Source organism: Pleuronectes platessa, chromosome 6 (assembly GCF_947347685.1).
Source record: "Pleuronectes platessa chromosome 6, fPlePla1.1, whole genome shotgun sequence".
NCBI lineage: Eukaryota > Metazoa > Chordata > Actinopteri > Pleuronectiformes > Pleuronectidae > Pleuronectes > Pleuronectes platessa.
Window position 1 is genome coordinate 28,721,752 of NC_070631.1, and position 12,319 is coordinate 28,734,070.

The 12,319-nt window shown below is 41.7% G+C and overlaps 1 protein-coding gene across 2 annotated transcripts in view; it reads left to right on the plus strand.

The window, feature by feature from the left end:
• vps13d (vacuolar protein sorting 13 homolog D) overlaps positions 1-12,319 on the plus strand; it is a 154,792-nt gene that overhangs the window by 23,801 nt on the left and 118,672 nt on the right. For both annotated transcript variants that reach the window (XM_053424767.1, XM_053424768.1), the window contains exons 6-10: positions 4,050-4,166; positions 4,468-4,572; positions 5,738-5,908; positions 6,279-6,379; positions 7,074-7,242. In XM_053424767.1, coding sequence (XP_053280742.1) covers positions 4,050-4,166; positions 4,468-4,572; positions 5,738-5,908; positions 6,279-6,379; positions 7,074-7,242 — 663 coding nt within the window. The remainder of the gene's footprint in view (positions 1-4,049; positions 4,167-4,467; positions 4,573-5,737; positions 5,909-6,278; positions 6,380-7,073; positions 7,243-12,319) is intronic.

Sequence of the window (12,319 nt, forward strand, 5' to 3'; positions counted from 1 at the left end):
CTACAATTTAAAGGTGTATTTACTGGTACCATATGTACAGCTATAAAACTAAATTTTAGTTTATGATAGAGGGAAGATAACTGGATATAGGATGCAGGAACCCTTTTGGTATGCGTACAATTTACATGTATGTTAATTGTGTTGGTGGTGTGTAGGGGAGAGTTGGTGGCCATTAGGGATGGGCATAATTAATCGATTATTTCATTGAGAAATTCGCTAATTACACATTTGACCACGGGGGGCTGTGTTTGAAAAAAACGCCACAGTCCTACTCAGTTACCTGCGACTGGCTGCGAGTTACCGTGTAGTTCCATTTCCAAAGTAAACATGAAGAGGTCACGGCGAAGTGTTGCGTGGGACCATTTTGAGTTAAACACTGCCAACACTGCGAAGCTATGCCAGAGACTGGGGGAGACAAGGAGCCTGCGTTGTCTGACACGGACGAGGGGAGCGCAAACACAGGAGCCGCGGCCAGGCTAGCCAAGTTAGCACAGAGCTACCTGTGTATCACGGCGACGTCAGTCCCCTCAGAGCGGGTTTTTCGGCGGCTGGACTGACGGTCACCAGGCTGCGTTAGCGTCTGACCCCAGAGCATGTTAACATGCTCATCTTTCTCAACAATAATCAGTAGGCTGGTGCTGAAGTTGTATGTGAGTTACTGGTTATTTTTATGAAGCTTTCTCGACTCGGTACCTTGTTTTATAGTTTTGAGTTACATTTGGCAAAACCTGTCTGACCTAAGTATTATATATCTGCAGTTGTTGTTTAACATTATGTTTTTTTATATTATTTTATTTTGGAGAAAAAAAAAAACGAGGGTCAGTTGTGTTTAGTAGCACCGGCTTCTAGCTGTCGGCTCCGCTGCTTAAGATTACGGCAGCGCATATTTTGTTCATCTTGATCTCAATGAGGAAACACGCTTTTTTTTTCACTCCATTTTAATGTAGCTTATAAATAGTGAATTTTTGAACTTGAAAATATTAATGATTAATCGAAAATTTGTCATTAACTCTCCCGACGATCGACGAAGACAATTTAATCGAACGCCCATCCCTAGTGGCCATCCTGTAAAAATGTACAGGTCTCTTACTATTTTTTACTTTAACAGTGTTTCCCCTACCATTCTATTAGGGGGACGCCCCACCCCGCCAACGGCACCTCCCGCCCCCCCTGGAAGATCAAGTTAATTATTATTATTTTTTTATTTTTTTTAATATAGAGCCAGGTAGCCAGAGGCATGTCATTTCTTTCTCTACATGGTCACGCGTTTAGATTTCTCCTCTGCTCCAGTGTTAATTTTGGCAGCTATTTTTGATTTAGTCTTAGTCTTAGTCTTTTGACGAAAATGCATATTAGGTGTAGTCACATTTAGTCATTTTTATCCTTCTTAGTTTTAGTCTAGTTTTAGTCGACGAAAACGAATTACATTTTAGTCTAGTTTTAGTAGACGAAAACTAATTACATTTTAGTCTAGTTTTAGTCACATTTAGTAGCCACATTAAACTCCTTTTCTTCTCTTCTCAGGCCCAGGGACCCTGTGTTGTGTCTAAAACTGCAAAATAGTCTAGCTTGCAGTACTTAGGTTGTCCATTAGATATCCTTACCAACATAGGTCTATAGCAGGGGTCGGCAACCTTTACTTTCAAAAGAGTAATTTTTCCCCCTCTTTCCCCAAATAAAATTTGTCTGTAGTCGTTTGTTGAATTTACAAAATTATAGAACGACAATAAAGAAAACATGACATTTTATTGCTATTTGTACCTGTTACAACAAAGGAAAACACAGAACACTTATGAAGAGAAGAAAATACACAGGCAAGTGTAGGCCTACTTTGAAATAAATTAAACTCACAACTTTGTAGGGCTATTTGAATAAGAAGTACCCTATTTTGACATAAATAAAAACATATAGCTGCAGCCTAATAGCTTAAAAATATATATTTAGTTTTAAATGTGAAAACAAAAAGTGAGAGCAGGTCAGACTGGAGGCGGACACAGAAACTGAAGCTCGGTACAAACCACCTGCAGCTTCTGCTCTGATCAAGAAGCTGCTGCGCTGATGTCTGAGCATCTGAGACCATAGAAACTCTGTATTTTCACTGTTTCCATAGTTAAGAAGCTGCTTCACATGGACGAGCTCAGATCTTGTGTCTCTGAGCGAGTGAGCGGGGCGGGGGGCGGAGCCTCGGGACCGGTGCGCTATCTGGGGCGCACACACACACACACACAGACGCACACACTCACTCGCCCGCTCCTTATACTTCATGACGGCCTGATACGATAATGTTTAAATAAATTATTGTGACTTAGTCAACCACCAAGATTTTCGTCTCGTCTCGTCAACGAAAGTTAAAACAGAATTGGTCATAGTTTTTATTTTCAAAGAATCGTTTTCGTTACTTCTTCGTCTCGTCTTCGTCATGGAAAAAAGATCGTTAACGAATATTTTTCGTCATCGTTTTCGTCAACGAAATTAACACTGCTCTGCTCTCTGTATCGCGCATGTCGGAGTTCCATCCAGATGCGCGCAAACACAGACATGTGCGCCCACAAAGGTGAGCCACCTCCCACCAGCAGACAGAGAGCATCTGAGAACATGTCTCATGAATCACCTGAGAAGCAGCTAAAAATATCCGCGTTTTTTAAACACTCTCAGGTGGATGATGGTAACAGCCACTCTCCTGCGAACAGCAGCGAGAGTAGCTCTCCTGTTCCGGGTCCAAGTGTTGCACGCCCTCCCCCAGACAAGCATCTGTCCGGTCACCACCGGATGACAGGTTTTGATCCAGCTTGGCTGTCAGAGGGGAAATACACCCCCTGGCTGTACAAGACCGATCTTGGTAAGTTTCAGACCGGATGCCGAAGCACCGCACTGCGCAATTCTCAGGCGCGCAGGTGCCTGGCCGTTCACACGGGACGCGTATTTCTCAGCGCCGGTCAGCCCGCGATTCAGCTTTTTCCGCTTGTTGTATTTAACCGTGAACGCACCACGCCTCGCAACCTCAGCCTGAACCCTTATTAACCCCGCTGCGTCACTTCATAATAGCAACAACAAAAAACAAATCGATGTTGTTAAGAAGCTAGTTAGGAAAGGGATGACATTACTAAGCAACACTTTAATATATCGCTGTTTAATCTTTTTCATCGAACCATTGTTCAAAACCAGAAAATCTGACGTGAAAATATTTTTATTATAGACGGAAGTTTCAAAACGGTAATTTAACACAGACGAGGGTTATGGCGAAGTGCTCTATTCTAACAGTGATTTCAGGTGGTAGAGAAGTCGTTCAGCAATGGGAAGATTGCTAGTAGGATCTCTACTTTTGTCTTCTTTCACTTTATGCGCATACTCCATGACGTCTTTACAGCGATTTGAACCATCAGCGTTTCCGTGTAGACGCGATAAACATAAATACCGGATCCAAAAATGTTTCTGGATTCAGGCAATCCAGGTTAAGTATTGAAGTCAGTAAATACATACATATATACATACATACATGCATTTATTGTATTTATGCATGCATAAATAAATAAATAAATAGATGGATAAAATACAGTTCATAGAGAATGAATAGGGGATTATTTCAGTTTTCTTTTTTGGTTTTAGGAATGTTCTGTCGAGAATTTAGACAGCATAAACAGGCAGTTGTGAGAGGAAACCAGACCCGGCCATTTATAGAGTCTCCCTGCCAGTCCTACAGAAAGGACAAACACATGACGTCTGAGCATAACATAATAGCCTATCAGCGCCGGTCAGAAATTCAATGTACAGTTCACGCTGCCACCCCCCCTCTCATATCAAAGGTTACAGCTTAACTTGTTATTTCATGCAAAAAGGAAGGGGCCTTTTTTAATCTAGCTAAAGTAAGTAGGACAAGTATAAAACCGAACAGAAAATAAATATTATGTTGTGTAGAGTGTCGACACGAGTAACAATTCTGGGTGAATGTTGTTAGCATGATAAAATCAAAGACCTTTAAAATACATATTATTTACATGCTGCTGTCTTTGTGTTACTCTGAGTTTATTTGTTCTGCCTTATATGTCTAGCTGAAGATCCAAGATGTGCATCTTAGATTTGAGGATGACTTCTCCAACCCAGAAAAACCTTTCTCTTTCGGCGTTTGCATCAAAAATGTTTCTGCTCAGAACCCCTCCAAAGAGTCGGTAAGGGCTTACTCAGTGATTTTTCAATTTACAGAGTGAAATTAATGAATCAAGTTTTTAATTGGATTTACATTAGTGCACATATCATGTTTTCTGTTTTGGCTACAAATCAAGGACTTCTTAAAGCATGCAATAGTAATACAGATTTGCATTACTTTCACCAAAGAAATTGTTCTTGTAATGTTGTCTTGGACTATTACATTTATTCAAACATTTGAACCTTATTTGATCCCTTCATTGATTTAGGACCTCCATGGGTCTTTATATTTAAGGTTAAAAGGAATTTCCTTTGTATTCGCAGGTGCAGAAGCTTTTACGACAAAAGCAGCTGGAGATTGAAGACTTCTGTGTCTACTGGGACACAGAGTGTGAAATGTTGGGGAAACTGCCGACAAATCAGATCCCGGTCAGTCAAATGATGAGCAGTTGTGTACTGTACTTTGATGGTGCAAAATCAAATTAAATGCAAAAGCATCCTATAAGTTCTGATTCTCTCCAGTTTTAGAAATAATTGGCTGTGTCTTACACCTTGCAACAAGTGCTGCTGAGCACCATGCAGCTGTCTGCTAGTTTCAAACAGGTTCAGTGGTCCGGCTTTGATTCAGAGCCCTTCCTAACACCCATGACTATTTTGTTTATTAAAATGATGTGGATATAATAATTCTACATTGTCGGCACATTACTATCTTAAACCTAGGAAAGTGATTACACTTTTGACCACAAAAACTTGGTCTGAAATCACTGGTGGAGTATTTCTCTGTAATTTTAATGCATGTAAAAAATTGAATGTTTTTGCATAGGGCCAAATTTCAACCTACATTATCTCAGGACACGTTACATAAAAATTCAACAGTTCCCACAGCGACCTAGCAATTGCTGACAGTTATATATAAGATCTCCAAGACTGGCAATGAGAGAGCATGCACAGGACCTTGTGGAACTTCATGACTATTTTTTGTGTGCGTGGAATAGACATTGCTTATATTAACTATTTGTTATCTATCTAAGTGACTTCAAACCAGCCTTGTTCTGTTACTTTAGTAATTCTCTCTATCTCTCGCTATGACATGCAGACTCATACACATACACACACCCTGACACACCACACACATACATTTTGTCATCTGATGCATCTGCAAACTCAGACTGGGTAAAAACAACATAATTTGGTCTTCATGACCACAATTGACAGTCTTGATTATTTGCATAGAGAGTGGGGAAATTTGTGCTGCTTGTGCATGAAGTGTAACAATGTCTGCAGTAAAGTGTTCTCTCTTAATGGCCCTGCAATCCACAATTATAGTAGCAATCTGCCAAGATGCAAGCGCGCATTTGTTTATTGCATATCATGCCCAAATCACATTCATGATTAATTAAGGGACTGAGTAGAACCATTTGAACCATATGCCTGGTGCGGCAACCTTTACCCCACTGGTAAACTAACAAAAGGGGATCTGGACACAGCATAAAAACTGTTGCTCCACCTGCTTTAGACCACGATCATACTTGTATCTTTAAAATATGTCCCATAACTCCATATGACTAGTCTGATTAGTTTTGTTACTTTACAGGAGGTTATGACCCAGTTTATGCAGAGCCGTGAGCATCAGTACATCTTTGAGCCTGTGCGTTCCTCTGTGTTACTAAGAAGAAATGCCTCCAAGGAGCCTCTCAGGTCCCGATATACTCCTCGAATTGAAGGCCAAGTTCAACTGGAGCCCATGTCCCTACGCCTGTCACAGGTCTGTATAAACATCAGATGCTCTTCTTTTCTAATGCCTCCGCAGTGGCCAGAGGCCTCATGTTTTATGGATGCGCGTCCCATTCTTGTAAACACAATATGTAAAGAAACCGTTGATGAAATATATTCAAGAATAAACTATTTAGGTTTAGGTAGTAAAGGCTTACTGTGATTTTAAGGGTTAGGGTTTTGAATGTATCTGCACAACATCTTCAGATGATCCCTTTTCTGCAAAAATGTGAATGTTATTTTGTACAAAACATTCACTTGGATTCACGAATGAACTCATTTGATTTTGGTGGTCAAAGTCTCTGTGTGTGTGTGTGTGTGTGTGTGTGTGTGTGTGTGCGTGTACGCAATTGTTGTCCCAGGTGCAGTATCAGCAGATCATGGCGTTCCTTAAGGAGCTAGACCGCAGAGAGCGAGAGATGCTTTACCGAAAGTGGAGACCGAAAGTTCCCCTTTTAGGACAGTAAGTTCGAACATCAACACTGAAGTTTGTTTTTATTGTGGAAGCAACTCAATTTATTTTGGTTTAGCAAAACATATTCAGTCATTTAACCTGAGTAAAAGCTGAATTTTGCATCATTCTTATAATCATGTCTTAAAGGAATAGGTCACCCTGAAATGAAAATTCACTCATTAGCTACTCACCCCTATGGCGAGGGACTGTGTGTGTGTGTTTGGGGGGGGGGGGGGTGAAGCGTTTGAGTCCAAAGTTTGATCAAAACAATTCGTATAACACTGGTCATTTAGAGGCCGAGCTACACACAATAGTTGCTGTGTATAACACAAGTCCAGACCATGAAAATGGAACGTAAATGGAATGATTGTATAGCCCTTCCTGTTGCCAGTAGGTGGTGCTATGACTATAACTTCGTATAGGTAGGCACTCTTATCATACACGTGGAATTTGTGACAGATTTGACCATTTTTAAACGTGTATTGGAATCTGCTCGAACAAAGTTTATCCCCAGTCTCTAGAAGTGTTTTGAAGACTCACCTCACCCACACACTTCACCCATCCCCCCATCGACATAGGGGTGAGAAGATAATGAGTTAATTTTCATTTTTGGATGAACTTTCTCTTTAAGCCTTATAAGCATCCAATATTGTTTTTCAATCCACCATTAAATCAAAGTCTGGAACACTGTTCTTCCCTTCAGCTGCCAGCAGTGGTGGATATTTGCCATCCAGGCCAACCTTAGTGAAATCAGGGAGCAGCGACGGCGAGGCAGCTGGGACTTTGCCCTGCAGCGAGCACGAGACGCCCAGACCTACACCAGTCTCTACTTCAGGAAGCTCAAAGCCGTCCCACTAAGTCCTCAAGAGGAGGTACTACAATGGAATACTGGCATGATATGGGAGGTCGTTCAATCTCAGTATTCCCCATTCCGCTTGCCGAATTGTCCTTGGGCAAGATACGCTAATCCCTAGCTCGCCAGCGCTTGGCTGTTCACACCGGACGCTGAAGCGATGCTGAAGTGCCGAGCAGCGCTAATAATATCTCCCGTTGACCCAGTAGTATAAAAGCATATACAGTGGATATAAAAAGTCTACACACCTGGTTAAATGCAAAGTTTTTGTGATGTAAACAAATGAGACAAAGATAAATCCTGTCTGTATTTTTTCCACCTTCAATGTGACCTATAACGTGAACAATTCATTTGAAAAAACTAACTGACATCTTTTAGAGGGAAAAATAAAAATAAAGAACTAAAATAATGTGGTTGCATAAGTGTGCACACCCTCTTATAACTGGGGATGTGGCTGTATTCAAAGTTAACCAATCACATTCAAACTCATGTTAAATACTAGTCAGTACACACCTGCCATCATTTACAGTGACTGATTAATCAATAATAAAGTTCAGCTGTTCTATAGGATTTTCCTGACATTCTCTTAGTTGCAACTTACAGCAAGAGCTCTGGTCCGCAGAGAGCTTCCTTAAGGCCGATATATGCTTCTCCGAGTCCGTTACGGACGGACACTTTTTCATTTATAGTTCTACGAGCCTTTTTGTTCTGAAAACAATTCATCGCCAGAACAGTAGTTGGCGCAACGGAAGTCGAGCTTAGAGAAGCCTACCTCATGAAGTATATAGAAGAAGTCCACGCTGGTTTATTTACGTCCCCCGGCTCCTCACACACAGTGAACGATGGCAACTAACAGAAAAAGGCTGTTGATGACGCGACAGTTTTTGCTGAAATAAAGTGACACCCAGCGGGTCGTAATGCTTATGTTATCGTGTTTTAGGGCAGCGGTACCCCGGTCTTGTTTCCAAACTGCGTTGCTAATTCAACAGCTGCAACAGCTTGAAGCTACACGGAGGCAGCTGTCTTCCCCCCCAGCTTCCACACTCAGTCAGCACGGACACCCGATACTAACTACTACCAAGTGTTTGCTTCTAACCTGACGGTGTTTGAGAAACAGTGTCATGACAGCCGTGGGATTAAAGTCAGCGGGTTTTTGCGCTGTTCCCACCGCAGTTAGCATGGTGGCTAGCCCGCTAGCCCCGTTATGAAAGTTCGTTATAACCGTATGTGACCGTACACACATGCCGTAAGTGCTCTAACCAGCCACCGTCAGCCGGACAAAGCCGCTGGCTTAACACACTTGTCACATTAATCATAGAGTCGTAGTTGTGATTTAGGTTTATTGTGATTTAGGGAATGAAACGGGAAGTTTGAGGTCCGGAAATGATGTCGTCCCAAAATGCTGGCGTTAGCGGACCAATCACAGCCAAGTGCTATCCGTAGGCTCTCCGCCATGCCGACGTGTAGTTAGAAAAATCAGAGCTGCACGAAAAGCTCTCCGGAGAGGCCGGGAGAGGGCGTTCCACGGCAAAGAAGGTGGTCCTATCTGTCCGTGTCCGTCAAAACGGAGAAGCATAAATTGGCCTTAAGCATCAGAGGGATATTGTTGAAAGGTATTGGTCAGGAGAAGGGTACAAAATAATGAACACGGTCAAGATGGCCAATATGGCACAACAGTGACATGACCAAGAACTGGACATTCCTCCAAAATTGATGAAAAGACAACAAGAAAACTGGTCAGGGAGGCTTCCGAGAGGCCGACAGCAACTCTAAAGGAGCTGCAGGAATTTCTGGCAAGGACTGGTTGTGTACTACATGTGACAACAATCTCCCGTATTCTTCACATGTTTGGGCTATGGGGTAGGGTGTTAAGACAGAAGCCTTTTCTTACAAAGAAAAACATCCAAGGCCGGCTATATTTAGCAAAAACATACATGAAGTCTCCCAAAAGCATGTGGGAAAATGTGTTGTGGTCTGATGAAACCAAGGTTGAACTTTTTGGCCATAATTCCAAAAGGTGTGTTCTGAGCAAAAACAACACTGCTCATCACCCAAAGAAAACCATACCCACAGTGTAGCATGGTGGTGGCAGCATCATGCTTTGGGGCTGTTTTACTTCAGCTGGAAGAGGGGCCTTAGTCAAGATGGAGGGAATTATGAACAGTTAAAAAATACCAGTCAGTTTTGGCACAAACCCTTCAGGCTTCCGTTAGAAAGCTGAAGATGAAGAGGAATTTCCCCTATCAACATGACAAAGACCCAAAGCATACATCAAAATCAACTAAAGCATGGCTTCACCAGAAGAAGATTCATGTTTTGGAATGACCCAGCCAGACCCCAGACCTGATTCCAATTGAACATCTGTGGGTTGATCTGGAAAGGGCTGTGCACAAGAGATGCCCTCGCAATCTGACAGATTTGGAGCCCTTTTGCAAATAAGTGTGGGCAAATATTGCCAAGTCAAGATGTGCCATGATAATAGACTCCTACCCCAAAAGACTGAGTGCTGTAATAGAATCAAAAGGTGCTTCACTAAAATATTAGGTTAAGGGTCTGCACACTTATGCAACCAGGTTATTGTAAGTTTTTTATTTATTTATTTTTCCTCCTAAAGATTTCAGTTTGTTTTTCAACTGAATTACGGAAAAAGTTCGGACAGAATTTATCTTTGTCTCATTTGTTTACATCACAAAAACCTTGAAATTTAACATGGGTGTGTAGACTTTTTATATCCACTGTACTTACTTGTTGCACCAACATTAACTGCAACAGCGTCCCAACATTTGTCTTTTTTAGTGTTGTCTTTATACAACATGTGCCGAGGATCATACAGCTCACTGTACTGCTCCACTTCAATTATTAATTTAATGTCATGTCAACTTCTCAGCTGTTTGCTCCATTAAATATTGGGTGTCGAGGGTAAATTATGTATTGTCCACTCAAGCCTATGTGGAGAATACATAGCCCCCCCCCTCTCTTTTTATCTTTATGACTTGTGTGTCTGTAGTGGATGTGCAGAGGGGTACATTTAATGATGTCATTGGTCAAATTGGTCAAATTAAAACTCCAGGACAAGAGAAGGGAATTCAAAGTATGGGATGCATATTTATCATTTATATCGTATAAAATATGTCATCAATATTGTTTAAATTCCTTTTTCAGTTTGTTTGCTGGCACTATACACTCGTGGCGAGCGAAAAAAATATACTCAATGCCGAAACAATTGCTGCAGGGCGCTAGGCCCACTTGGCGCGGCGCAGCGTTTCAGTGTCCGGTGTGAACAGCACAAAGGTTAAACAGGGGGGTGGATTGGAGTCAGCTGGCTTTTAAGGCTTGGCGTTGTGCTCTGCGTCTGGTGTGAACCCGGCGTTAGTCCTCAATTGGCTCGGGCACCGAAGTCAGAGTCAGTAAGTGTAGTGTAAACTTTTCTTAACAGTTCATATATTATTCATAGTTTTAATTTAAAGTGTTTTGTATTCATGTATATTTATAATCTACTTTAAACAGTTCATATATTTGGCAATACAAAAAAGCCTTTCTTAAATGTCGTCAACCGTCATTTTTTTTTTATCCATACCCATCCCTAGCTGTGACACACTAAGCTCACGCAATTTTTGTATTTTGAGATGATAGGTTTCAGACATACAGTGCCTTGCATAAGTATTCACCCCCCTTGGACTTTTTCCCATTATGTACTGTTACTAACTGGAATTCAAATAGACTTAAATAAACTTTTTCCCGTTTGATCAACAAAACATGCATAGTACTTTGGAGGTGCAAAATAAATTTTATTGTGACACAAACAATAATGAGAACAAAAAAGTTGACATCTGTTGGGTGCATAAGTATTCACCCCCCTGTGTCAATACTTGGTATAACCCCCTTTCGCTGCAATTACAGCTGCAAGTCTTTTGGGGTATGTCTCTACCAGCTTTGCACATCTAGAGATGGAAAGGTTTGTCCATTCTTCTTGGCAAAAAAGATGAAGCTCAGTCAGATTGGATGGAGACCGTCTGTGAACCGCAATCTTCAAGTCTTGCCATAGATTCTCTATTGGATTGAGGTCTGGGCTTTGACTGGGCCATTTTAAGACATTAACATTCTTTAATCCAAACCATTCCTTTGTAGCTCTGGCTGTATGTTTAGGGTCATTGTCCTGCTGGAAGATGAACCTCCGCCCCAGTCTCAAGTCTTTTGCAGACTGCATCAGATTTTCTTCAAGGATTTCCCTGTATTTGGCTCCATCCATCTTTCCCTCTATTCTGACCAGTTTCCCTGTACCTGCTGAAGAGAAGCATCCCCACAGCATGATGCTACCACCACCATGTTTCACTGTTGGGATGGTGTGCTCAGGGTGATGGGCAGTGTTGGGTTTTCGCCACACATAGCGTTTTGCATTGAGGCCAAAAAGTTCAATTTTGGTCTCATCTGACCAGAGCACCTTCTTCCACATGTTTGCTGTGTCTCCCACATGGCTTCTGGCAAACTCCAAACGGGATTTTTTATGGATCCTTTTCAACAATGGCTTTCTTCTTGCCACTCTTCCATAAAGGCCAGATTTGTGGAGTAGACGACTAATAGTTGTCCTGTGGACAGATTCTCCCACCTCAGCTGTGGATCTCTGCAACTCCTCCAGAGTAACCATGGGCCTCCTGGTTGCTTCTCTGATTCATTTTCTCCTTGTCCGACTCTTCAGTTTGGGTGGACGGCCTCCTCTTGGTAGGTTTGCGGTTGTGCCATATTCTTTCCATTTTCTTATGATGGATTTTATGGTGCTCAGAGAGATGTTCAAAGCTCTGGATATTTTTTTATAACCTAACCCTGCTTCATATTTCTCCACAACTTTATCCCTGACCTGTTTGGTGAGCTCCTTGGTCTTCATGATGCTGTTTGTTCAGTAATGATCTCCAACAAACTCTGAGTCCGTCACAGAACAGGTGTATTTATACTGAGATTAAATTGCAGACAGGTGGACCCTATTTACTAATTATGTGACTTGCAAATGTGACTTGTGAATGCAATTGGTCGCACCATATCTTTGTTAGGGGTTTCACAGTAAAGGGGGTGAATACATATGCACTCAACACTTTTCAGAT